This window comes from Neovison vison, chromosome 1 (genome assembly GCF_020171115.1).
Source record: "Neovison vison isolate M4711 chromosome 1, ASM_NN_V1, whole genome shotgun sequence".
Taxonomy (NCBI): domain Eukaryota; kingdom Metazoa; phylum Chordata; class Mammalia; order Carnivora; family Mustelidae; genus Neogale; species Neogale vison.
The window spans coordinates 81,198,617-81,226,267 of NC_058091.1; the positions used below are offsets into that span (position 1 = coordinate 81,198,617).

Genomic DNA, 27,651 nt, shown 5'->3' on the forward strand with positions numbered 1-27,651 from the left:
TGGATGTATTTTATTTTTAAAATCTATGAACTAGTTAGTGGACAGTATTTTGATAATGTGGTATATTAAATTTCAAAGTTTAACATTTAGCAAAATTTTCCTTCACAAGTTCTTTTTTTAGAATGACAGGAAATATATACAACTTAAATTCCACATTCAGACAAAATGCCCTTTTCCCTTCCTCAAAATAAAAGCTTTAAAAAGTGCAGTATAAAAGTTTTAGATATAAAGGCACTGCATAACTGTATCATATGGCTAATGTCTTGCTTAGCAGCAAGAGTAATGAGAATATTCTACACTTAATTTAATGAAGCACAGGAAACTTTGAGGAAGGACCTAGCTCTCATCAAAGAAAAAGAACCTTTTGGCCCACTTAGTTAATGGATTCCTTTCCAAGATTACTTTTTAAAAACTTATCTGGAAAGGCTATCTAAAATATGTCAACCACAAATATGCCTAATCTTATTCTGCATGAGTGTCAAGGGATATGGAGAAGAGTACCACATGTGTGAAAATAGGTATTTTTCCAAAATAGTGACTCATCTATTATGATAAAGCTAAATACACCTTCCCAAATCCACTTTCTTTTTTTTTAATAAACACTGTCAACAACAGATAATCAAGTTAATTTTGAAGGGTTAAGTTCATTGTATTTTTATAAATCTCATGAATAGATCTAAGTCATTATAATATCCTGTTCTTAAACTTAGCGCGTTTATGTCTGCTCTTGACATGCTGAAGTCACTGGGTAGAAATGATGGATGATTCAAGGAGTATTCGGATGTCCTAAATGGTTATAAAACAAAGGACCTTAAGAACAATTAACCACATTTGTTATTATCTTAGAAACCAAACTGAATGCTGTCTAACATTCCGTGTAATAGTTGCCATAAGAGGCTTCAAGGTGGCCTAGAAAATCAGGTCCTAAAGTTCGTGGTAGCATATAGTGGACTTCAAATCCCTTCTTTAAGGGCATTGACAAAAAAGAATGGAAATTTGCCCCTCACATTAAGCCAAACTATTTATCACAGAAAGAAACATTTTAGTTGAAGTCGGAAGTTTCTTCTTCTGAAGGCCAGTAAAATAGTGGTCCAAAGATTATTGTCCAAAAGGCTAAGACAGCTTTACAACCTGGTCTAATGGTTTATATTTTTCTTTATAAGTGCTTTAATTACATATAGCAGAGAAGAAAATAATATATATGCTTTAATCAGATTAGTTTCAGAACAAATAAAATAACACATTAGAGAAAAAAATTACTTAAAAATAGTTGTATTTATATTCCACAATTTGCTCAAATACTGGTTTTCTTATAAACTTTCTACAGGATGTTTTTAAACAAATTCTTCACATTGTGTCTTGACTATGTACTTACGGAATTTCAAATAGTTCTGTGTGTTTTTATAGCTTAATTTGTACTAAAGGGATGGCAGGTGGTCACATGCAGTCCATATGGGATTCTAACATGACATTTAGTGAGTTTTCTGATGTGGACCATCCCTTTGATGCTGAAGGTAATGCATCTGTTGAAAGAAGTGATTGTAGATTTGGATTACTGCTCTCTGCATCTTCCAGTTTTTCTGTGTTATCTTCCCAATTAATGTGGAATCTTGTAACTCTGGGATTAGATGCCAAAATGTTCCTTTGAAGCTAAAGGAAGAAGGACATATATAAACAGACAACATTAAGAAAGTTAAATATACATGAGTAGGAGCTTAATCAAATGGTTCTTTGTATCAGTACTGCTAAAGGGCTAAAATTCATACAAAGGCATAAAATTTAGTAAAGCACCTTAAACATAACTAATACACAAGGACTAGGGCTACAGCAAAAAAAAAAAAATTTTAGACTAATGGAGAGGAAATGAAGGATCTGAAGGAATTCATCCAGATCTCTTACTAAACAACAACATATCTAACCCTTCTATACTTCTGTTTCTTAAAAGGGAGACAATCTCTTCTTTCTTGAGGGTGGATTCTTCACAGGATGCTTTATCTAATTAGTATGCTTTTTAGGTTGATACGGTGTCTCTTCAGTAATATTTCCAAAGAAAATAAAAATTACCCCAAATATCAACTCTCATTATAAGTGGTTTCATACCTTTTAATTATTATGGTTCATTCTCAGAAAGTATTCTAGTTTTTTGTTTTTGCCATACAAGGTGCCCTATAGTTAACTAATACATTGAATCACTGGAGGGTCCCATACCAGGATTAAATATTCCAGCCTCATTATCAGAAAGAACATTCCATTCTACTCCCATGTAATTTTTTTTGCATGCTCAGGCAGATGGGAGTGTTATGTTCAATCTCGCATAAGTCACCAGTTACTAAACTGTCAGGTCCCAATGAAAAAAATCATAAAATAGGAAGTATTTCTGAGACTCTGTAATTCTGAAGCACAGGTTTCAGCTTCTCACTCAGAAGCTATTTTCCAAAACCAGAGATACTCCAAGACCTTTGGTTTCATCTCTAATACATATGTACGGGAAATGCCGTAGAGAAAGTTGTAAACTACTATCTCTTAGAGGAGGCACTTTCAACTTTCTAAACTAGAAGAGACTCTGAAAGTGCCTGACCAACATTAATTACTAATGATTCATCAGGAGGTAGGGTCTGAGGTCAAGTATGGAAATGGAACAGTTAGTGTGCCCATTTGGCACAAGGACGTCAAATTTATTTTGTCTCCAAGCTATTTTCATAATATACTATGAAATGGCATCTACTTTAAAAAAGAGTATAGTAAAAGTAATGAAAAAGGAATCGTCATTACCTTAGAAAAGTCTGGTTTTACTGGTGGATTTTCCCTTAGTTCTGTCTCAGTATATTCATTATTTACATAATAGCCAACTCTAATAAATTCTTGACCTCGATAGGTGCATGTAATTAGCACAACTGTTACACCTACTGCATCTGCATCTGGAATGAGTCCTGGATTAGGTGCATCAGCCTACAATAATTTAAAAAGAAAAGAAACACATCATAAAAGGCTGTTAACTGCAAGCGAGACGCATTTTGGTTACCTTCAGCACCGTCAGTTAAGGGCAAAACAACAAAAACTTGGAAATCATACTGGGAAGGCAAATGCTCATTTTTGAGATTGACTTATAGTCAGAAAATATAGTTCAAATATTTCTCCACAGTATAGCTAATTACTCTGGGCACCTGAAAACCTCACTACTTTTATAGGAAGATAAATCTAGTCCGACCGTATGGTAGTTCATATGGGATTATACAATACTCAATTATAAAACTTCTTATAAAATACAGCAAACAAGCCAATAGTCTAGTTGATTCTAGTCATAATTTCCAATCATAATTTTTAAACCTAAATTAGTAAATATTCAATGATCTCCACACAGCCTGCTGGCAGCAAATGTTTATTATACTGGTTTCTCTCTTACACTCAGGACACATATTCTCACACCCACTCTCCCACCCTTGCACAAATATTCTAATAGTAAATTAACATAAGACTGAAAATGGGATAGAAGTAGCTCTATAGCAGATTTTCAGAAATATTAATCATCTATTGTGAATGACTTTGATAGCCACTAAAATATAGTGTACTTTTAAACCACACATACTACGGAAATAGAACCAAGGTAAAGATTGGTTTAAGAAGATATACCTAATGATGTTTTGAATCGAGCTGCTGAATCTTGAGGAATGCAGAAGGTGAAGCAAGTGAGCTAGAGAAGGCAAACAGCATGGGCAAAGGCTAGGGTTCCATCCATGGCAGTGGGAGAGGCACTAAGGAGACTGGTGAGGAGGAGGCCTGGGCTGATGCGCAGTGACAGTGAGGCATGGGATTGTGACCTGAGGCAGCCATTCTGAGTGCTGAAGGGATGGAGCTCATCCCAGCAGATCAGCCAGCTCTTGCCAGGACACTAAAGAACATCCCTGTGCCTGGGTGAACACTTTAGCCAGTGCTATAGCTTAGCAACACCCCCGGCTGACATTCTCTATCAAGCCATTATCATTAAAGACAATAATTATTGTGTACCTACCACATGCAGATGACACAAAAAGGCACACAATATCCATCTAGGCTAAAACACTGACATGGGCTAAAAATTTCAGTACCCTCTCTTCCCTACCTCCCCTATCCAGCCTGTTGCAACATTTCTCATCTCTGAAGATTCAGTTCACGTCTTCATGTCTTATCTGGAATACTGGAATAACTTTCTAACTGGAATCTTCCAGCTCACTTGCTGTTTGTACTACTGCCAACATTAGCTAGGCAAAGATCCATTCCTATTCCTTTACCTGTTTAAAAAACTCCAGATGATTATTCCCATTTCAGAGATAAAAATCTGATCTTTAACTTCATTTATAAGGCCCTTTACAATTTGTCTTCAACCATTCACACTCCCTTTAATTCTACACCTCTTACTCTTGTTCTAGGATTAGACAGAGTTCTTTAAAATGCAGTGGTAATCTTTCATGCCTCTGTGCCTTGCACATACTGTTCTTTTGACCGTAAGTTTCTTCCCTAACATCCTACAAAATTCATCTTTCTAAATTTGTATGAAATATATCCTTAGTGAAGCCCATTGGCCCCATGCCCAGTGTGGAGCCCAGCACAGGGCCTGAACTCAAAACCCTGAAAGCAAGACCTGAGCTGAGATCAAGTCGGACACTTCACCAACCAAACCACCCAGGTGACCCCAGTAAACCCCTTTCTGATTCAGAAGGTAGAATTAATTATATTCTGTTTTTGCACTTAAAATTACTTGACACCCATCTATTAATGTATGTCCAGTAACCTAAATAGATATGTTTACCCTTCAGTCTTTGCCTGGACTGAGCAGAAGTTCTATCCAGTTCATCTTTATAATCTCATGTCTGGCATAGCTCTGGGCACTCAGTATATACTTAGTATTTTGAAATTTATTCTAACTTAATTCCTGACATGAAGTAATCTGACTAATTTGAGAGAGATTGGCAGGGGGACTAAGGGCCTGTCCTGAGAATATACTGTTTGTCTTAAAGATCCTGTGTGCCCCCTTCCCCGCAGAGGGGTCTAGTTACTTCCAGGTTACCCAAAGAGATTCTAATGTCCTGGAAATGAGTGGAGAATGGGAAAAAGAAGCAATTCAGTACTACTATGGAAACCTTCCCCTCACAGTGCTTCCCATCTCCTCAGTAGACTGGTACTAGCCATGCTTGTGTTTTAAATTTTTTTTGCTAAAGGATTCAACTTCAGCAAATTCATATTCAAGTAGAAAAACCCATAGGCCTCTCAGATCACTTAGGATAAAGTGATAGGTACAGATTTTTAACTTCAACCAGCAGTACTAGGCAAATGTCTGGACATCTTCCTGCTAGGCTTTGACACGCTCAGGTGAAAGATATGTTTATTCATGGCAGACCAGGAGAATACTGTGACAGTCTGTTTAAAGTACAAGACAAAAACTGTATTTTAGTCCCTTTTCGCTGATCATGGTGAATTCTGTAAATGTACAGGCTGACCATCTGATTTAAATCGCATGCTTCTTTCTCTGTCCTTTTTGGCAACACGAACACTGATACCAATGTAAAACTACTGGAAAATCACTGGAGGGAAATATTTTTGAATAAATTATTCACTCCAAGCCAAAAGCTTAAGAGTGTTCTTAACAACATAAACACAGAGAAAAGTCATTTAAGGGTTTGTTTCAAAGCCAAGGGATTTATTTGCAGGTTTTATGGTAGCATAAAAAGGGGTATCACTACCTGTCAATCCAAGTTTCTTACCACATTATGAATTATCATCAGTGATGTATGGGTTTTCCAAGCTTGTGGGTTAAAGCAAATACTGCTGCTTTTATGTAACAATTTCAAGAATTTAAGAGAATAAAAATTTAGTTCTAATAATAGAAGTAGGGCATTATTTGTCAGTGATAGCATTTAACTACTTTATTCCTCATTTAATCCTCCTAACATTCTAATGAGGTTAGGTATTATCCCCATTTTATAGACGGCTATAGAGTGACTAACTGACGCTAGGGAGCCTGTCTAAAGGCGCACGTGTTTAATAAGCAACGGAGCCAGGATCTGAAGAAGGTCTGTAATTGCATTGGTTCCCTCTGCACATTCTCTAGTACCCACATCTTTCACCAAGGTTATGCACTCACCGAACTCGGCTTAACAGCACTTTTAATCAGTAGATTTGAACTAATATATCTGAGCTTTATTTAGCCATTTGTTTAAACATAGTAAATTACTTGTTGGCTTTTAATAAAAGGCACTAAGGCTAGGAGACCGAGATACCATATGTTTATAATTCTTGGCCCATATCTGATGGGATTAGCTGACCAACAGTAGTCACTTAAATTGGTCCCTTCTATGAAATGAAAAAAAAAAAAAAAAAAAAAGATGGGGGAGGTCAGGGATAGGAAGAGTTAATTTTCTTTCTGGATGAAGTCTTTTCAGTGGGTTCTACTTAACTAATGGGGACTCTTGTAGAAATACTTGCAACAAAGTGAAGTGGTTTTTTGTTTTGTTTTCAACCTATGGCTACTCTTTGGGCTACTTACAAATATCTCCTAATAAGCATGGATAATCAGAAGTGACTGAATAGCTTTATACAACAATTTAACATGGATTAAAAGAAGTAACACTTTGAATACAGAAGACAGTGTCTAAAGCCTTGGCACAGACCCAAATACTGTCAGTGATACCTGAGAACATAATTTGTATTAGAATTTCCCCTAACAAATAATAAACAGAGCAGCAGATTTGTAACAGTAATCCTCTATACTATGTATAAATTAGATGCTTTAGTAAACCACTGGACCTTAATTCCAATGATTCAAGTTTATGCAGTAGCTCTCTATCTATTTATTAACCTAGCTCAATTACTGATTATGATGAAAGAAAGTTGTTTTTCTTGTGATCATTACTCCTAATTGGCTGAAACCATAAACTGAAGATGCATATTACTATACTAACTATGCCAGTTGTAGTATGACTTGGATCCCTATATTGGGCTGCTGGCCAGCCCCCCTGAAAGTCTGGTACTATAGGACTATTCACAGGCAGAACCCCAAATTAAACACCGCATGTGCCAGGACACTGGGAGCTTTACTGAGTTCTGTGCACACTCTGGAGTAGACGGCGCGCCAACCTCTCACAGCAGAACAGAAGCAGATAAAAAGTGAATACAGCAGAAATAGAGTATTTAACCGACAAGGAAATGGATAAGGACCATGAGATTAGAGTTTAGAAATGTATTTGGCATATATATTTACCAAGAATAGTCTTACCTGAAATACAAACATATGCCTTCCTGCGGGAACAGGGCCCACTAAAACAGAGTCTAAAACTTGGTCGTATTCTTCACTTTCTGCAGAGCCCACATAGATAATTTTCCATTCCAAGTCTAGGGTTAAAAACCAAAACGTTATTTCATATTCAGTAATTACATTATGAGATGGCATCAAAGACCCTTCTAATGCCCACTTAAGCCATTTACTGGCTGCTAAAATTGGCTTCTCATGGCAGAAAATCCAGGAAGGCACTGAATTGCTCCTTATGAAATTCTTCTATTTCTTACCAGAAACTTGCTCAAAATGTTCTTTTGTGAAACACTAGTCCCTGGGCAGGGCTCCTAGCAAACAAAACAACATGGCCCAAAACTGGGAAATGCTACAGCCTTCTGTTGAGGACTCCTAAAGCACACTGGCAGAGTACGTGTTGTGAGACTTCTTCAGTAAAGAACACCAGTAACATTAATCCAGCATTTCCCAAGTTTGTTCGGCTATGGAACACTCCCCCCCCCACACACACTTTTTACCTATGTCATCTTTTAACAAGCTACTAATACTAAGCACGCTTTGGAAGGGCTGCCCCATATTATGTTGCACAGATCCAGATTATTAAATAGCTCCAAAGTGGGGAAATCATTATTAGCCAACTTCCCTTGTGGCTCAGAAATAAGGGGCTTCAGCTCATCAACTGTGAAAGGGGCCACAGTTGGGTTTTTTACCTCACTGCACCACTTTATATCGTAGGTGAGGAAACCAGGGATCCTTATAACCACTTGATAAGGAGTACGGATGGTGGGAACAGACGCGAGTAAGAGGAAGATACACTAAAGTGCAACCCAAGACATTTTATGCCATTGTTATATGTAATTCAGCTTTCATTGAGCACCTTTTACAGAGTGCTCTGCTACAAGAACCCAGAGATGAGTAAAGCTACTGCTCGTTCAAAGGAGCTGCCGCCTCTTTAGAAGGGGGAGGAAGACCATTGCAAATACAGATCACCTCTGAGACCTTCTGGTCCTCCTAAGGTGTTTAGCACTGTGCAGCCTGCCTCTTGGATTCACTACACCAAGGCCATGGCAGCACTCCCAGAGGGGTGTTTCTAGGTCACACACTGAAAATCTACTTAGTGCTGCTGTGGTATTGCCATTTTTGTGTGACTGTGTATGTATTTTTGTTCCCTAAAGAGAGAAGAGAAATAGTAATAGGTACTACTTATTCATATTGTATGATAAACTGCAGTTTACTGAAGCTCCTTTAGGTCTATTCTCTTACTAAGAAAGCAGTCATTTTCTGAGGACCTATGAGGTACTTCATGGCTCTGTCCTAGCCCACTTATATTTCCATCTTCTAGCACATTTCCAGATGCAAGTTCCCTGCATCTCTCATCTCACAAGATCATTTATTTGCTGATGAAGATTAAAAGATGAAGAAGCAATATGGGTATTTAGTTAGAAGGAATAGCAAATATTTAGAAGTAGGCGCATGCTTAGCTTGCTCAAGAAAAAGCAAGGAGTAGGAGCGCATGGGTGGCTCAGTGGGTTGAGCCTCTGCCTTCGGCTCAGGTCATGATCTCAGGGTCCTGGGATCACCCCCACATCGGGCTCTCTGCTCAGCAGGAAGCCTGCCTCCCTTCTCCCTCTGCCTGCTTCCTCTCTGCCAGTTTGTGATTTCTCTGTCAAAGAAATAAAATCTTAAAAAAAAAAGAAAAAGCAAGGAGATCAGGGTTGGTGCAAACTGAATAAAGGGGGAAAAAACTGACCATCAGATTGAGTGTGAGGGGCATGGCCAGATTATGCAAAGTTTTAAAGGCCGCCATTGAAGACTTCTTTTATAAGTAGCATGGGAAGCCATTGGGAGGGTTCTGATTGGAAAGATAACATGATCCAGCTTTCATCTTAGAAGGATCATTGTGGATCCTGCGTTCAGCATGGACTGTAAGATAATGAGGGAAGAAACAGGTGGATATTTTTAACAACTGAGGCCAAGAACTGATGGTAGCTTGGACCACATGTAGCCATGGGGATGAGAAGCAGTCACGCTCTGGATAAATCTTGAAGATAAAGGCAGGAAGAGTCAGTCACCTTTTTTTGCAAGGAATAGGGATTAAAAACAACCAGGAATTAGTTTTGGACATGTTAAGTTTGAGATATCTACTAGATAGGTATCAATGATGTAGGAAATACAGAAGCTAAGTGGACAAACTTACAACAGGAGTGTAAAACCTACTAAATTTGCCAATTGAGGGTAAGTCTGGTAATTGTTACCTGCAGTTTTTGTATTTTGTTCATTTCATATGTATTTATTTGTACGAATATACATAGTCCTCTTGGCTTTGTAATTAGTATAAGGCATTTGTGGTCTGGTATAGGAACATGAGTCAAGAATTATATACTTATAAAATACCTACTCTGTGCTGGGCATTGGTCTTGTCAATTTCACCGTTATTTAAATCTCACCAGCTTTATCATATAGATTTAATTATACTATTAGGCAAACAAGGAAGCTGAGTCCCCAAGAAGCTAAGTAATTTACCCAAATTCACCAAACCGAAGAATCAGAACCCAAGTTGTTTTCAGCAACTTCAAAGCCTGGGCTCCTTCCAAAACCAAAACTAGGAAATAATTCTTCTGTTTCTGGCTCTCAAATGAATAGTGGGATAAAGGAACTTAACTGGGTGTGGGGGGTTGTGGAGGGAGATGGGTGCAGACAGAGGCCATGGAAAGATAATCTACCTTAAGGAGCACAGGCTGTAACTCAGTGAACACCTGTACCTTAATTTTTATGCTAATGAGATCCTTGCTGTAGCTACTGACTTTAAAATGCTCAGTAATTTATTTATAAATTAGCATCAGTTGTTTTATTCTTATTCTTTTTTTTTTAAAACTCTCCTTTCATCCCCCTGTCCCCTGTATACAAAGGAAGAGAAGGGATAGAATCAAATACACACGTTATCTGTTGGGGTTTATTCATTTATTTAAAAAGTTAACTAATTGTTTCACTTAATCATGGTAACCCCAACTGCAAGTATTTGCAATTATGGTTGGAAGTGAGGGAAGTCACCAAGGGAATTTTAAACTAATTACCGTACTTGGTAAGGTATGTGGTGAGTGTAAAGTATGTAATCTTTGGGAATTAGAACAAGCCTGAAGTTTAAAAAGACGAAACACCATGTTCAATTCTGGTTCACTGTAAGGGTTTAGCTGACAGTAGCTTAGAATTATTGATAATGATCAACTTAATGGCTCCATTTTGTTAGAGAAACCAAGAATCAACAGTTTCCAGAGGGCCAAAGATTAGCATGAAGGTCAATCAAAACTTGTACAAGTTTGGGGACCATCAGATCAAACACATCCTGGGTCTCCTATCAAGTTTAAGCATGTTTTTAAAATGGTGGCCAACCTCTGGCTTGGAAATTTTAAGACAAAATCATGAAGTGAAAATTTCTCTTCAGAATATTCTGTAGTTTCATTTTAAGTATAGATTTTTTTTTTTTTTTAAAGAACTGCAATATAAAAGTATGGAACTTATAAGCTTTTGCTAAATAAACTAATTTCCTTAATCCACATAGCCTCTAGGTGGAGTACACAAGCATGGCACCTTTTTGAAAGATTCCTTTGCAGCTTCAGTATGACTCAGCTTAAACTCTTTTGAAAAATGCTAAATAACCAGTATAGATGCCCTAGGAAGAGGTGTAAAAGTGTAAGTAAGTATATTGTTGATACTAGTATCATAAAACTCTGACATGATTCAGCTAAGTTCTGAATAGATGCCAGTTAAAAATGGGAACAATTCTAAATGAATGGTGGGTTTCAACCATGCAATGTCAAAGCCCTGTAACATCCTAAATCATCTATCATCCTTGTCCAAAACTGGCTCTTAAAAAATGCAAGGCCTCATTTTAGAAATACCTATAATTTGAAGAACTTGTAAAGCTTAAATCATATAGTATGTTGGAATGGACTGATCAAGTGGTTTCTCTTGCATTTGCCCATTTTTATATATAGTTGGCAATAAAAAGGAAAACTTACTGTTGGGTATGAAAAATTGACCTGGTAGCTTAAATGATTATAGTAGTACTCTGGGAAAGTAATCAAATGGTTTCAGAGTAATAAGAAAAATCCCCTTTAATTTTATTATCAGTGGCCTAATAGAAATTAGTTTAATAAATGAACTGTCTTTTAAAATATGGCATACACATAAGACACATATATGCATATATGTCTTATGTATGCATTAATACTTCTTGGAAGAGCACAGATTAAAGTGTTAATTACAGGTGATGGTGGAAACCATCTGAGTACAGAGGACTGTTACTTTATAAATGTATGTACAACTTTTAAAAGTTTATTTCAATAAGCAGGTCTTGCTTTTATATTCTGAAAACTTTGACACCCTACATAAAATATATTTTGCAGAGATTAAAAACTAATTTTTAAGTGAAATACTTTATAAACCATGATTAGCGTAATTTTAAATGCATTTTTGTTAAACATACTTATAACTTCAAATAAGCATGTCCGCTATTTAACTGTAAAATGATCACTGATGAAGTTGAATTTTTTTCTCCTCAAATTTAAAAGGAAAGCACTGGATTAATAAAATCTAAGGGCAAAGATAAAAACCGTGGCAAGTTTTAGCCTTCTAAATATTTATTACTGCACTTTAAAAAAATATCTTTGGAGTCTTTCAAACGAACCTAGAAAAAATTGTAGAAATCTTTGCATTGCTATCAGGACTTTACCTGTTATTTCCTAGCCCACTTTTGTGTTTTATGCTCAGGGTGTTTGGATGTGGAGTTATTTTAATTAGATTTCAACACGTTCTTGAAGAAAAGTCTCTCAGACTACTGAGAAGCGAGTGATTAAGTCCTGGAAATTATTTCGGTGTTTTACTTATGTCTGCTCTTGGGTTAAATGTAACTTTCTAGCTTAGTAGTATTTTTTTTCCTGAGAGGGAGGAGAGGTGGTTTCCGTCCTTACGAACAGGAGTCCGCGCCGGTCTGGGCGAGCCTGAGCGCCAGCATCCCCGGGCGCCCCGAGCATCCCGGGCGCCGGCCGGGGAGTGCCGCGGGGGAGCACCCGTCGTCCCCGGGGAGCGCCGGCGCCCGGCCCGCGGCGCCGAGGGGCCGAGCCTGCGCCCGCCTCCCCCGTTGGTTGGTCCAGGAAGCCAGAAATCAGCGTGAGGACAGCCTCGCTTTCCTCCCCGGAGCGGCCGGGCACGGCCACGCCAGAGAGTGGGGCAACTCCGGCGTAAGCTCTAAAAATGGATTTGCCTGTCCCTCGGGGGCAGGAAGGTGGGCAGGCGGGGCGCCGTGTTCGTCACCCGCGGCGCGGAGAGGAGGCGTCGTGACGCCGGGGTCGGTGGCCCAATTCTCTACTCTTGGTAAGATGGCTCCGCTGCTAACTCGCCGGCGCGACCACACACATGCCTCTCCCTTCCCAGCCTCCGTGCCGGGGCCGCGGAGGCCGTTCGCGGCGCGGGGCCAGTCCGGCGCGACCCCCGGCCGGCGCGGCGGGCGCGAGTGCGGGTCTCGCGAACCGCCCGCCCGCCAGACAAAGCTGACAACATGGCTACCTCCGCTTGAACAAGTTCCTCGCAAGTTGAGCCACGGCAGGCGCCCCGGCTGCGGCCGAACGCCGCGCGCGCCTCGGCGGCCGTCGTCCATCAACTTCAAGTTTCCCTCCGCAGAGCCGAGCCCGCCGCCCGTCCGGCGCCGAGCACCGGCCGCCCGCGCGAGGCCGGGCCCGGGAAACTTTCAACGTCTGCAGCCCGCAACTGACAGCCCGGCGGCGGGCGGGCGCCCGACTCACCTTCAGACAGGTCCTCGATGCACTCGAAGGTGATCTCGAACTGGAACGGGTTGTAGAAAGGAGAAGGGTTATCCAGCACCACTACATTGTTCACCTGAACCTTTGCCATATTTTGAAAAAAGCACAAACAATGGGAACGGGGGCTTGTTGCGGCACAATAAAGTCCAGCGCGCGGCCGCTCGGGAGAGCGCAGACCCCCGCCCCGGCGCCTGCCCGACGTCGTGCAGCGGCGACTTGAGAAACTTTTTTTTCCTCTTTTTATTTACACGGGAGCACTCCACAGTGTTTTGCAGCTTTCCTATTTCACTAAACTACAGCCCATTCTGCTCTGATAACTAGCAGCGTTGCCCGCGATTGGCTGCACCCGAGCTCTGACCCTCCTCCTCCAGCGAGGGCCTCGGCGGCGAGCAAGATGGGCTCCCGCTCCCGGAATGGACTCGGAAACTTTAACTGCGGCTCCACCTGCTGGTGTGGATTAGGACAAAGGCGGAGAACAAAGTGAGTGGAATACGGGCTGGGAGGCCCGCGCGGAGGCCGCCGGCGGCGGCGGCGGGGGGGAGGGGCGGCGCAGGCCCCGCCTCCGGCCCGGCGGCTCCCGCGCCTCACGTCGGGCGTGGCCGCGGCGGGGCGGGGCGGGGGTCGGAGGAGGCGTGGCTGCGGCGAGGAGGCGTGCTCGCGGCCGGCGAGGCGGCGGGACGGCGGGATTGTGGGCGACGCCCGCCCCTCGGGTTTTGGCTTCGTGTGGTTTCTGCTTGGGGTGTGTTTTTTCTCTTCTTTTTTTTTCCTTTTAACGCTCTTTTTACATCAGTCCAACGGCTATGCCGTCTCCCTACTCAATTTAGCAACTGTGATTCGGTTGACTACACGGGGTTAGGTTCAGCTCTCTCCGTACAGGGTAACATTTGGGGTAGAGGGAAGGGTTGGTTGCAGTGGAAATAAATTGTGTTTTATAGACCTCATGCCAGCTCGAAAGGAGCAAAGCCATTTTGGAAACCTAATTCTTGGTCAATATCTGCGTTTGGGCACTACAGTGCCTTAAGTTAAATAGACAAAATGAAGGGTGAAGAGAGGCTTTTCCACGCACACTTTGCTTGGAAGATCTGAATAGGTAATATTTGGGCAGCACCTGGGTCTCCCGTTCTAATCTCAGAAGCCCTAGAATAAGAAAAAGATTGCTAGAGATGTGATTAGTTACACTCCAGGTTTCTGTTGTTTGGTGAGCGTAACAGGAACATAAAAAGAGAAAATGGAAGTGTCAGGAAACCAAAGGGCAAAAAATACGATAAGAAAGGGAAAGGAAGAGTAAAGACACAGCAGCATACCAGGATATGTGATTTTCAAAAATTTACGACCTAAACCGTTAGTAACAATTTTTGGCACCACAAACAAGTTTTGAGGAGTCTGCTTGATTCATCGGCATTCATGTGGATTCATTTAGGCTGTTTGACTACCATTGTGGGGAAAGGGAGAGGTTTTAACACATTTGTGGGGCTGTTGAACAATTTGTTTACCTAGTAAGAGAGTCATAAAGATTTCTTTTAATACATGCTGTTCATAAACCATTATTTTTTTTCTTTCATTGTTTTCGGTGAAACCAATGACCTTGGCTAATTAAATTCAGAGAAAGTATTATTTCTTAAGTATCATCTGTGCTGAAAGAGTTGTTTCTTAGTATAGTGCCCAGAATTTTGAGTTGTCATTCTTTGGGCATTGTGCATACTTAAGTAGGTTGCTGTTGATGTGATTTCTTTTATCTGCTGGTCTTTAGAAAGTTTATATGGCACAGGTAATACTAGGCCTCCCCATATTTAGGAAAACTACTTAGAGCAGGGGTTCTTATTTTATTGGCAATGAATTAAACAGTAAGCTAGGATCTACCAGAAAAGTTTCTTCAAGGCCAATTTTTTATGTGCAATAGACTGAATCTTAGTGTGGTAATAGATGCAGATTACTGTAACTGATAAACTATATTCTCTCTTATCTCCTAATATTGCTGGTTCTTACACTAGCCAAAATGAAGTGTTAATTGCTGTATGCTGTTAAGATACACTAGATATGTAAGATAAATGGCCTTTTGAAGATGAAAACATGACTCCCTTGAGAATGGTGTATACAGTTTTCTGATTTCACAGGCACTTTTAAGAGGAGATTCTAATTTACTTTATAAAAATGACGTTATAAGCTTGGTAAAATAAAGTGTATTTTGCAGTCTGACCATAAGTATGTCATAATAAGATACATCTTCCATGAAACTTGATGCCTCAACTGAAAAGATCAACCTGGATACCACTAGTTTGGCTTATTTCTTTTAAACCTTTTGTTTAACATGTCATATACAATAGTATTTAAGGGGGAAACAATAGTATTTAAGGGGGAAATGACCCTCCTTAATAGTCCACTGAAAGCTGCAAGTATTGGCTCTGGGCCTCTTATGTTGCCTGTCCTAACTCTTTTATTATTGCTCCTTGAAAACATTAAAGAGCCTTTGAGCACTTTCTCCAATAGTTTCTTTCCTCACCATTGACAGTACTTTACAAGAAAGGTCAGAGGGATTCCCAGATGTGCCATGGCATGTTTCAAAGTGAGCTGGTGTCTCATGGAGGGAAAAAAATTGCAAAAGCGTCACTGGTTTCTGAGACAATCCATAAGATTTCTTGCTGGACAACTTTTTGGTGACTCAAGCAGCTAACCATATTGCAACTGATGAGGCACCATGAGTGTCTTCATTTACTAAGTACCCAAGGGGACCCATGTGATGGAGAGCTGCATAGAACATAATCTCCAAAATTGCTTCTGTGTGTACAGTTTAAGTGCAGGAAGGATGGCTGAAAGAGATGGTCTGGGTTCCAAGATGAACAAAGCCTAAATTAGTGCCTCTCAGAGATAAATGACCCTAGTTAGCTATTGTTATAGGCTGAATTGTATCCCCCCCCACCCCATTCATATGTTGAAGCCCTAACTCTCCAGTACCTCAGAATGTGACTGTATTTGGTGATAAAGCCATTAAAGATATGGTTAAGTTAAAATGAGTTCCTTAAAGTGGGTTGTAATCCAGTTTAACTGGTATCCCTATAGAGGAGGGAATTTGGACATAAAAAGAGACACCAAAGGTAGCATGCACAGAGAAAAGACCATGTTGAGGACACAGTGAGACTGTGGACTCTGTGAAACAAACTGAGGATTATGGAGGGGAGGGATGTGGGGGGATGGGTGGGCCTGGTGGTGGGTATTAAGGAGGGCACATATTGCATGGAGCACTGGGTGTGGTGCATAAACAATGACTCGGAACATGAAAAAAAGTAAAATAAAATTAAGATGTTAAAAAAATTAAGTGCTTTGAAGGGAGAAAAGAAAGGATGGGGTAGAGAAAATAAGGGTTTAAAAAAAAAAAAGAAGAAGAAGGCGGCAACTATTTGCAAGCCAAAGAGAGGCTATACAAGAAACCAACCCTACTGACACCTTAATCTTGTACTTCTAGCCTCCAAAACTGTGAGAAAATACATTTATATTGTTGAAGCTATCCAAGCTGGTATTTTGTTATGGTCATCCTAACAAAACAATACAGCTATAATTATTTGCCCTCACAGTTAGGCTTATTTGGCAATCTCAGTTTATTTAATCCAGTTATTGGTCTGTTATCAAGTGGTTTCTGTGGTGTGAAATGAGGTGATCATTTAGCTATGGCAGTAGGTTGTGGCAGGGTATGGAGTGGTATGCCACAGCTATTCAGAGAAAGTACCTACCGGTGTTGGGCATACAAATTAAAATCTGAAGGGACAAGATGCAGCTTTCTTCCTTGCTCCAAAGCTGCTCTGCAGAGGGCTTCTAAGAATCCTAAACTTGAAGTTAAATTGAGGTCACCTACAAAACAAGATGAAAAGAGTGAATTAAAATGAACTAGAATTAAATTGAATTAAAATGTATTATAACTAAGATTTAAATCAAGTCTCAGCTCCTGCCTGCTGCATAAGTTATCATAGGAATGGAAGTGCTAACCTCTTGCTTTTGTTCAAATCCTGGATTTCCACCTGGGGTAATTATATTAGTCCTGCATTTAATTCTCTGTAAAGAGACATTTGCATTATTGTCCTCATTAAAAAAAAAAAAACTCATGTAAGTCTTGTCATAGTATGATCTTTAATTAGTTTAAAGGGCTCCCAATTATTTATTAGTTGTAGGATGTCAAAATTTAATGATAGTTCTATACATTATTTTTAAGATTTTATTTATTTATTTGTCAGAGAGTACAAGAAGTGGGAGCAGCAGGCAGAGGGAAAACCAGGCTCCCTGCTAAGGAAGAAGCCTGATGCAGGACTTAATCCCAGGATCCTGGGATCATGACTCAAGCTGAAGGTAGACATTTAATCAGCTGAGCTACCCAGGCGTCCCTTAATTATAGCTTTATATAAGATTTTCTGTATAAATGTAGAATGTCAAGATTTGTTGGCATTTACATTTCTAAAAGGAATAAATACTACAGTAATGATTTTAATAACTAATTATATAGAGAGAGCATTTATTATGTGAAATTGTGTTCATGTCTGTGCATAGTCAAAGACTAAACATATATAGACTTTATTGGAAAGATAACTATGTAATCAAGTGAGTAGGGTATAGAATAGAACATGTTAGATGGAACTTTAACGAGTTATTAAAGTTCTGTGGGAGGCAAAATAGGGTATCACAATAAAGGCTATGTGATATAGTATGTATAGTATGTGTGTATGTGTGTATGTGTGTATAGTATATATGTATACATATGTATTTTGCCTCCCACAGAACTTTAATAACTCGTTAAAGTTCCATCTAACATGTTCTATTCTATACCCTACTCACTTCTATACCCTACACACATACACACATGTATATAGTATATATGTATACATATATATATGTATGTATATATATATGGTATGATGCTTTTTTTATCATTTGTAAAGAATTTTTAAATAACCTGCTTTTAAGCCTCAAAACATCCTGGTATGGTAAGAGGGTAACGTATTATCATTCCCACATAACAAATGAAGACACAGGTGCTCAGAAACCTGTTCCTTTAATTTCTGACCTAGTGCTTCTCCATTCTCTTTCCTCTGTCAGATATTTAAAGTGACCTCTATGTGTAGAAAAAGCAATTGGTATCATTTCCTGGAAGAACCCATAGGCTGGCAGACACGGTAGAAGTGTCTTGATTAATGAACTCTTAAGGAATACAGCTCCATGAAAGAGGTTAGCGCAGGTATATACTGGGAATGAGAGGAGAATTTTTTGTCAAGGCAAAGCTATGGGAGTCTCCCCCTTGAGGATCAAGAAGGTCAAGCCTCCTGTTGCAAAAGGGATATGTAGGGGAGGATGGACCTACACATCCTAGAATGCCTTGCTATACTTTTTTGGAGGTTTCCGTATTTGTTACATAAAGTATGACTCCTCTCCCCCATTCTGTGTTCCACCTCATTAATAACATTTTCACTATTTTGTGTTCACTGCCATCCATCATTATGTTACAGATTTGTTGAAGATATAAATGATGTCTGATCCCTTATCCATAACTGGACTCCACTGTAAAACACCCTTTGGATAGCTATCAGTGACATCAGTCAGCTTTCTGAAGCACCATAATTATGTTTGTTGTTGACAGTTTGTTGATGTTAATATCATTATAGTGTTTCTGACCAGAAGAATATGAATGGAAGTGCTTAATAATTATTTTCTATTTCTTGTATCTAGTTATTTACCATGTGTTCTTACCCCTTTAATAAATGAAGCTCCTTCTAAATTCATTTTTCTCTTGAACTCAGTCTCCACTTATCCATCTTTCATGTTTTACATTCAATCCTTTTCTCTTTAACCCTCCACCTTTCTCACTCATCAGATGCTCTCTTTTCCCCATATCAGGGGAAATGCGTGGTAAGTCGAGAAAGGACTCAGGTTTTTAAAACCTCTCTGGGCTAGAGCACTGATTGCACAAAGCCACTGCTAAGCATAGCAGCATTTCTAGTTGGTTACTATAGAGACCATCAGCATCAGATGGAGCCTCGCTTGACGGAAGCTAGGCAGGGAGGCCTGGTGAGATTGGAGGCCTCGTATGCAGGGTCGTGTGGAAGAGGCCAAAAACTGGAAAGGATAGGAAGGGGGAAAGTTTCACAAATAAATGAACTAATAGGGAACTGACAGATTTTAGGTTTGTAGAATCTGTGCCTGCCAAAGCCTTGAATCCGGCATATAAAGAATCTACTTTTAAGAACGCCAGTATAATTACACAGTAATTTTTTTTTTAAAGTAACAGCTATGCTGCTATGAACATTTGTGTACAAATTTTTGTATAGGACCTATGTTTCCATTCCTTTGGTTACATGCTTAATTAAGAGTAGAGTTGCCGGGTCATATGATAACTCCTTTTGAGGAACTACCAAGCTGTTTTTCAAAGTGACTACGCAATTTTACATTCCCACTAGCGATGTGTGAGTGTTCCAATTTCTCCTCATCCACGCCAGTGCTTATTATGTCTTTGATGACAGCCATGGGTGGTATGTGAAGGTAGTATCTCATTGTGTTTTGACTTATATTTCCCTGATGGCGAAAGCTGTTCAGCATTTTTTGTTTGCTTATTGGCCATTTGTGTATCTTTTGTGGAGAAATGTCTGTTCTGATCCTTTGGTCATTTGAACAATTGGGTTTTTGTCTTTTTCTTATTGAGTTGTAAGAGTTCTTTATATGTTCTAGTATATGCGCTGCCAAAGCGAGCACAAGTTCTTTATATATTCTAAATGCAAGTCTCTTATTAGAGACTTTCAGAGACTGGTATATCCGTTTCAGAAAAATTTTCTGCCATTCTGTGAGGGGTTTTTCCTTTTTTTTTTGGTCGTTGGTAGCCTTAGCTGCCCAAAAGCTTATAACTTAGACAAAGCCCAATTCATCTATTTAGCTTTTCTTTTTAAATTTATTTTGCTTTTTTTGTTTTTCTTTTGGTGTCACTTTTTGAAAACACTGCCATTATAATCAAAGGTCATGAAGATTTACACCTGTTTTATTTACATGAAGCATTTTATACATTTACTTTATTTCTGTTTTCTCCAAGGATTTTAATAGTTTCATTTTTTAAAGTTTTTTAATATTAAAATAGTCAATGTATTTTTTTTTAAAGATTTTATTTATTTATTTGACAGAGAGAGATCACAAGTAGGCAGAGAGGCAGACAGAGAGAGAGAGGAGGAAGCAGATTCCCTGCTGAGCAGAGAGCCCAATGCGGGACTCGATCCCAGGACCCTGAGATCATGACCTGAGCCGAAGGCAGCGGCCCAACCCACTGAGCCACCCAGGCGCCCCTAAAATAGTCAATGTATTTAAACTAAAAAACAAAACAGAACAAAAAACAGCTCACTCATTTCTCCCTCCATACCAATTTAGTTTGGCAACCACCAATTTATCTGTTGTTTTATGAGCTTGATTCTCTGTATCTATGAACTTTTTTTTTTTTTTAAAGATTTTATTTATTTATTTGAGAGAGAGAGTGTGAGAGAGAGAATGAGCGAGGAGAAGGTCAGAGAGCGAAGCAGACTCCCCATGGAGCTGGGAGCCTGATGTGGGACTCGATCCCGGGACTCCAGGATCACGCCCTGAGCCGAAGGCAGTCGTCCAACCAACTGCGCCACCCAGGCGTCCCTATCTATGAACTTTTTTAGAGTCCACAAGTAAGAGAGATCATGTAGTATTTTTCTTTCTCTGACTAATTTTGCTGAACATAGTGCCCTCAAGGTTTATCCCTATTGTTGTGAATGGCAAGATTTCATCCTTTTTATGGCTAAATAATATTCCATTGTGTTTATATACTACAGTTTATCCATCAACAGGTTGTTTTCATGTCTTGGCTATTGTAAATAATGCTGCAGTGAACATGGTAATACATGTATCTTTTCTGTTTTTTGTTTTCTTCAGATACATACCCAAAGTGGAATTGTTGGGTAGTTTTCCTCTAAGAGTTTTATACTTTTAGCATCTTATATTTAAGTCTTTGACCCAGTTTGAATTATTTTTTGTATATGATGTGAAGTAGGGGTCCAAATTCATATTTTTGCATGTGGATGTCTAAATTCCCAGCCCGTATAATTTGAAAAGACTGTTCTTTCCCCCAAGAATGAATTGACCGTAAAAGTATGGGTTTGTTTCTGGACAATCAGTTCTGTTCTGTTGGTCTGTATCCTTACGACATCACCATATTGTCTTGATTATTGTAGCTTTGTAGTCAGTTTTGAAGTCCAGGAAGTGTGAGTCTTCCAACTTTGTTCTTTTTTAAGATTATGTTGGCTACTTGGGATTCATTGAATTTCCATAGGAATTTTAGCATCACTTTGTCAATTTCTACAAAGAAGATAGTTGAGATTTTAATAGGGATTGCACTGAATCTGTAGAATCCTTTGGGGAATATTGTCATTTTAACAATATTAAGTCTTCCAGTCAATGAACATGTATGTCTTCTCATTTACTTAAGTCATCCTCAATTTCTTGGGGTTTCACTGGGGTTCGGTTTTACTGGGCCTGGGGAAGAATGTGCGAGCCCAGGCCACAGCAGGCATTGGGCCTGAGCCTGTCCTTTGAGGCACCCAGAGGAAGCGCCGCGACAGGGGGAGAGTCAGGACAGTGTTCTTAGTTTTCAGTGTTTATAGTTTTCAGGGTATAAGTTTTGTTCTTGTTGTTGTTGTTAAATTTATTCTTTATCCTAAGTATCCTTTGTACTTTATCCTAAGTATTTTGTTCTTTTTGATGCTATTGTAATGGAATTATTTTCTTAATTACATTTTTGTATTCCTCATTGAAAGTGTAGGGGCGGCTAGGTGGCTCAGTCAGTTAAGCCTCTGCCTTCAGCTCAGGTCATGATCTTGGGGTCCTGGGATCAAGCCCCACGTCAGGCTTCCTGCTCAGCAGGAAGTCTGCTTCTCTGTCTCCCCCTGCTTGTGCTCACTGAAGCTTTCATTTTCTCTCAAAAAAAATTAATAGGGGCCCTGGGTGGCGCAGTGGATTAAGCCTCTGCCTTTTGGCTCAGGTCATGATCTCAGGGTTCTGGGATCAAGCCCTGCATCAGGCTGTCTGCTCAGCTGGGAGCCTGCTTCCCCCCTCTCTCTGCCTGCCTCTCTGCTTCTCTCTGTCAAATAAATAAATAGTCTTTTAAAAAATTTAATAAAATCTTAAAAAAAAATGTACAGGCATACAGCTTTTTATTTTTTATTTTTTTTTTTTGCATACAGCTTTTTAAAATTGATTTTGTGTCCTTCAAATTTGCTGAACTCATTTATTAGTTGTAATAATTTTTTGTGGATTCTTTAGGATTTTCTATACGCAAGATTATGCTATCTGCAAATAAAGATAATTTTATTTCTTCATTTCCCCTTCTGGATGCCTGTTATTTCATTTTTGGCCTAGATGCCCTTTCCAGAATCTCCAATACAGTGTTTCATAGAAATAGTGAGAGGGAGGTCCATGAGTGGTTCAGTTGGTTGAATTTCCGACTTTTAGTTTAGATTCAGGTCGTTGTCTCCACGTTGGGTCCTAGGATCAAACCAGCATGGGGCTCTGTGCTCAGTGGAAAGTATGCTTCTCCTCTTCCTCTCCTTGTGCCTTTCTCCCCTGCCACATGCTCTCTTTCTCTCAAATAAATAAATCTTAAAACAAACAAACAAACAAAACAGTGAGAGTGAACATCCCTATCTTGTTTCTGATCTTAGGAAAATATTCAGTCTTGTACCATTAAGAATGATGTTTAGTTGTGGGTTTTCTATAGATGCTCTTTATCAGGTTGAGGAATTTCCCTTCTGTTCCTAGTTTTTTGAGTGTTTTTACATGAAAGAGTATTGAATTTTGTCAAATGTTTTTTGCTGCTTCTATTGAGATGATCATGTGCTTTTTGTCCTTTATTAATATGAGAATGCTACATAAATTGGTTTCCAGATGTACCTCAATCTTACATTTCTGAGATAAACCTACTTGTCTTCACTTGTGAATATATTTTCACATTAGCATATTTTAAAAACAATATTAAAATATTTCTCTGATATTACCATAGCCACTGCAATCCTCTTGGTTACTGTCTAAAGTGTGTTTCTTGTAGACAACACATAATTGGATCATGTCTTTGTATTCATTCTGCAAACTGTTTTTTATTAAAGTGTTTGTTTACTTTTACATACTTACTGATGAGGTAGGATGTTTTCCATACGTTTTCCATATGGCTTATGTCCTCTTTGTTGCCGTGTTCTCCATTACTGCCCTCTTCTGTGCTTGATGTAATTTCTAGTGTATCGTTTTAATACCTTTTTTCTTCTTTTACTGTATTTTTGGGGGTTATTTTCTTAGTGATTTTCTTGGGGGGTATAGTATCTTAATTTATAGCCAATCTAATTCAGGTTAATATTAATTTAATTTTAATAGTATATAAAAATTTTGTTCTAGTAAAATTCTGTTCCCTCCGATGTGGAGAAAGGGGAACCCTCTTACACTGTTGGTGGGAATGCAAGTTGGTGCAGCCTCTTTGGAGAACTGTGGAAATTCCTCAAGAAATTAAAAATAGAACTTCCCTATGACCCTGCAATTGCACTCCTGGGTATTTACCCCAACGATACAGATGTTGTGAAAGGAAGGGCCATCTGTACCCCAATGTTTATAGCAGCAATGGCCATGGTCACCAAACTATGCAAAGAACCAAGATGTCCTTCAACGGATGAATGGATAAGGAAGATGTGGTCCATATACACTATGGAGTATTATGCCTCCATCAGAAAGGATGAATACCCAACTTTTGTAGCAACATGGACGGGACTGGAAGAGATTATACTGAGTGAAATAAGTCAAGCAGAGAGAGTCAATTATCATATGGTTTCACTTATTTGTGGAGCATAACAAATATCATGGAGGACAAGGGGTGTTAGGAGAAGGGAGTTGGTGTAAATTGGAAGGGGAGGTGAATCATGAGAGACTATGGACTCTGAAAAACAATCTGAGGGGTTTGAAGTGGCGGGGGGGGGTGGGAGTTGGGGTACCAGGTGGTGGGTATTATGGAGGGCACAGACTGCATGGAGCACTGGGTGTGGTGAAAAAATAATGAATACTGTTATGCTGAAAATAAATAAATTAAAAAAAATTCTGTTCCCTCCACCTTCTTTTGGGCTATTATTGTCATACAAATTTCATCTTTATACATTATAAGCTGATTTAATTTATTTATTAATAATAATATTATTATTATTTAAAATTAAATAATAATTTTTTATTTATTGAAATAAATTTTAATTTATTTCATTCTTCCTTTCTTTTCCAGTGTTTCTGATCTCAAGAATTTTTTTTATTTTTCTCTTTGACTTTCCATCTCTTTGTTTATACTATCAGAGAAAAATTAAAATACACAGTTTTATAATTTTTGCTTTCTGCAGTTTTTACTTAAATCAGAAGAAAAGAGTTACAAACAAAATTACATTGATACTATCTTTAATATTTACCTATGTAGTTAGTTTACTGGTATCTTTTATTTCTTTATGTGTACTTGAGTTACTGTCTTAGTGCTCTTTCATTTCAGCCCGAAAGACTCCCCTAGTATTTCATGTAGGTCTGGTCTATTAGCACTAATTTGTTTTTGCCTGGTATTTTTACTTTACAATAATGAAATTGTAGAGTGTGTATTCTTTTGCTCAGTATTGTATTTTAATATTTCATCTGTATTGTGTTTATTAATCTGCACTTCATTTTTTACTACTATCTTATTCCACAGTATGAATATACAACAATTTCTCTGTTCTACTATTAATGGACTTTCGAATCTGTTCTGTGGGGTTTTTTCCTTCTTTAGTCTGTTGATATAATAAATAATATCAATTGATTTTTGCTTATTGAACCAGCCTGGTATACCTCAGATAAATCCCACTAGGTCATTATATGTAATTCTTTTTATACATTGTTGGATTTAGTTTGCTAATATTTTAGTATATGTGCTGCCAAAATGAGCACAAGTTTGCTAATATTTTACTGAAGATTTTATCATCTATGTTCATGAGAGATATAGGCTGTAGTTTTCTTATAATGTCTTTGTTGGGGTTTTGCTATTAAGGTTATGCTGGCATAGAATGAGTTAGGAAGTATTACCTATACTTCTGTCTTCTGCAAAAACTGTAGAGAATGGGTATCATTTCTTCCTTAAATGTTAGTAGAATTCACCAGTGAAGCCATCTGGGCCTGATACTTTGTATTTTAGAAGGTTATTAATTATTGATTCCATTTCTTTGATGGATATGGGCCTATTCACATTGTCTGTTTCTTCTTATGTGAGTTGGCAGCTTATGTTTTTCAAGGAATTGGTCCATTTCATCTAGGTTATCAAATCTGTGGGCATAAAGTTGTTGGTAATATTTCTTCTTTATCTGCTTCATGTCAATAGGATCAGTGTCCCCTATTCCTTTCTGATATTAGTAATTTGTGTCTTTTCTCTTTTTTCTTAGCTTATCAATTTTATTTATCTTGTCAAAGAACAGATTTTGGTTTTAATGAACAAATTTTGGTTTCAATGATTTTCACTATTGATTTCCTGCTTTCAACTTCAGTGATTTCTGCTGTAATTTTTATTATTTCCTTTCTTCTGCTTGCTTTGGATTTAATTTGCTCTTCATTTTCTAGTTTCTAAAGTGGAAGCTTGTATTATTGATTTTAGATCTTTCTTCCCTTCTAATACATGCACTTATAAGCACTGTTTTTACTGCATCCGACACATTTTGATGTTAGATTTTCATTTTTATTTAGTTCAAAACATTTTTAAATTTCTCTTGAGATTTCTTCCTTCTCCCATGTGTTATTTAGAAGTGTGTTCTTTAATCTTCACATAATTTGGGATTTTCTAGTTCTCTTTCAGTTATTGCTTTCTAGTTTAATTACATTGTGATCTGAGAGATTTATGATTTCTTTTTTAAATTTGCTAAGCTGTGTTTTATCTTCCTGCATACGGTCTATCTTGGTGAATATTCCATGGGATCATGGGAGAAAAAAATACATTCTGCTATTGTTGGATGAAGTCCTTTATAGATGCTTGTTCTGTTCGGTTGATCGATGGTCCTTTTAAGTTCAGTTATGGCCTTACTGATTTTCTGCCTGCTGGATATGTCCATTTCCCATACAGGGGTGGTGAGGTCTCCAACTATAATACAAATTCATCAGCTTCTCATTTGACTTTCACTAGTTTTTACCTCAAATATTCTGAGGCCCATAAATATTAAGGATTGTTATGTCATCTTGGAGTGTTGACCCCCTTTTATCATTATGTAATGTTCCTCTGTCTCCCTGATAATTTTTCTTGCCCTGGCATCTGTTCTGTCTGAAATTAATAAAGTTACTCTCATATTTTTTGGATTAGTATCAACATGGTATATCTTTCTCTGTCTTTACTTTTAATCTGCATGTCTTTATATTTAAAGTGGGTTTCAAAAAAGTGAAAATAAAATGGGTTTCTTATAGAGAATGTATAGTTGGGTCATTTTTTATCAACTCTGATAATCTGTCTTTTAATTATTATATTTAGACTATAAATGTTCAAAGTGATTATTGATCTTGCTGGATTAATACTTGCCATATTTGTTAGCATTTTTTATTTATTGTGCTTGTTCTTTGTTCCTGTTTTTATCTCCCACTTTCCTGCCTATTATGTTTTTTTTTTTGTTTGTTTGTTTTTTGTTAGAACAATCTAGATGAATTTACTCTCATTCAAAGAGATCACAAAAATGGGAATGTAGCAATTGGGTCAGGTAGTATGAACACACAAAAAACTACAGGTTTGTACATGTGGTTCTCTTTACATCGGGAATGGGCTCCCCGGGATCAGGCACAGCAGCTGCACTTGTCCGACGCCTCCTTGCAGATGCAGCCCTGGGCACACTTGGCAGAGCCCGCAGGGCAGCAGGAGCAGCAGCTCTTCTTGCAAGAAACGCATTTGCACTCCTTGCATTTGCAGGAGCCGGCGCATGTGCAGGAACCGCCGGTGGAGCAAGAGCAGTTGGGGTCCATTTTGGACCACCCTGAGGACGGAAATTCAATATAAACAACTCAAAAAACACAACGCTGCGGGTTGAAAGCGCGATCCCTGTTATGGTTTTAATTGAGCATTTTATCTGATTCTAGTTTTTTCCTCTCTTAGTATATCAATTATGTTTCTTTTGAACTTTCATAATTGGTTGCTCTAGAGTTTGCAATATACATTTACAATTAATCCAAGTCCACTTTCAAATAACACTAAAAATACTTCATGGGTAGCACAGTACCTTGTAACTAGCAAGATATTTCTAATTCTTCCCTCTCATCCTTTTTATTATTGCTCCCATTCAGTTCACTTGAACATAAACACATATAAGCATACATATTTGAATACATTATTACTATTATTTTTTAACAAACTACTATTAGGTGAATTAAGAATAAGAAAAACAGAAGTTTTTATGTTATGTAGTCCTTCATTCCTCCTTACTTTATGTAGATATGAAGTGTTTTTTTTAAGTTTATTTATTTATTTAAGTAATCTCTACACCCCATATGGGGTTCAAACTCACATCCCCAAGACCAAGAGTTGTA

General features: G+C 38.5%; 3 protein-coding genes across 4 annotated transcripts in view; 1 reads left to right on the forward strand and 2 right to left on the reverse strand.

Moving 5' to 3' along the window:
* The window catches only part of MCM9 (minichromosome maintenance 9 homologous recombination repair factor), a 91,774-nt gene that overhangs the window by 21,521 nt on the left and 42,602 nt on the right, over positions 1 to 27,651 (forward strand). The gene's annotated exons all lie outside the window — the stretch shown is intronic.
* On the reverse strand, positions 1,257 to 13,530 carry ASF1A (anti-silencing function 1A histone chaperone). Its single transcript, XM_044249900.1, has 4 exons — positions 13,063 to 13,530; positions 7,250 to 7,365; positions 2,773 to 2,949; positions 1,257 to 1,650 (listed from the first exon to the last, which is right to left on the reverse strand). The coding sequence occupies exons 1-4, from the start codon at positions 13,169 to 13,171 to the stop codon at positions 1,438 to 1,440; spliced, it is 615 nt and encodes a 204-aa protein (XP_044105835.1). The 5' UTR covers positions 13,172 to 13,530; the 3' UTR covers positions 1,257 to 1,437.
* Positions 26,905 to 27,090, reverse strand: LOC122907163 (metallothionein-1-like). Its single transcript, XM_044249915.1, has one exon. It carries the CDS (start codon positions 27,088 to 27,090, stop codon positions 26,905 to 26,907), a length of 186 nt encoding a protein of 61 aa, XP_044105850.1.

Bases quoted from the DNA above. Each gene is read 5' to 3' on its own strand.
- ASF1A (XM_044249900.1), bottom strand. From the start codon at position 13,171: ATGGCAAAGGTTCAGGTGAACAATGTAGTGGTGCTGGATAACCCTTCT. The intron at 7,366-13,062 runs GTGAGTCGGGCG...TTTTAACCCTAG, and splicing joins CATCGAGGACCTGTCTGAAG to ACTTGGAATGGAAAATTATC. The intron at 2,950-7,249 runs GTAAGACTATTC...AAATTATTGTAG, and splicing joins GGCATATGTTTGTATTTCAG to GCTGATGCACCTAATCCAGG.
- LOC122907163 (XM_044249915.1), bottom strand. From the start codon at position 27,090: ATGGACCCCAACTGCTCTTGCTCCACCGGCGGTTCCTGCACATGCGCC.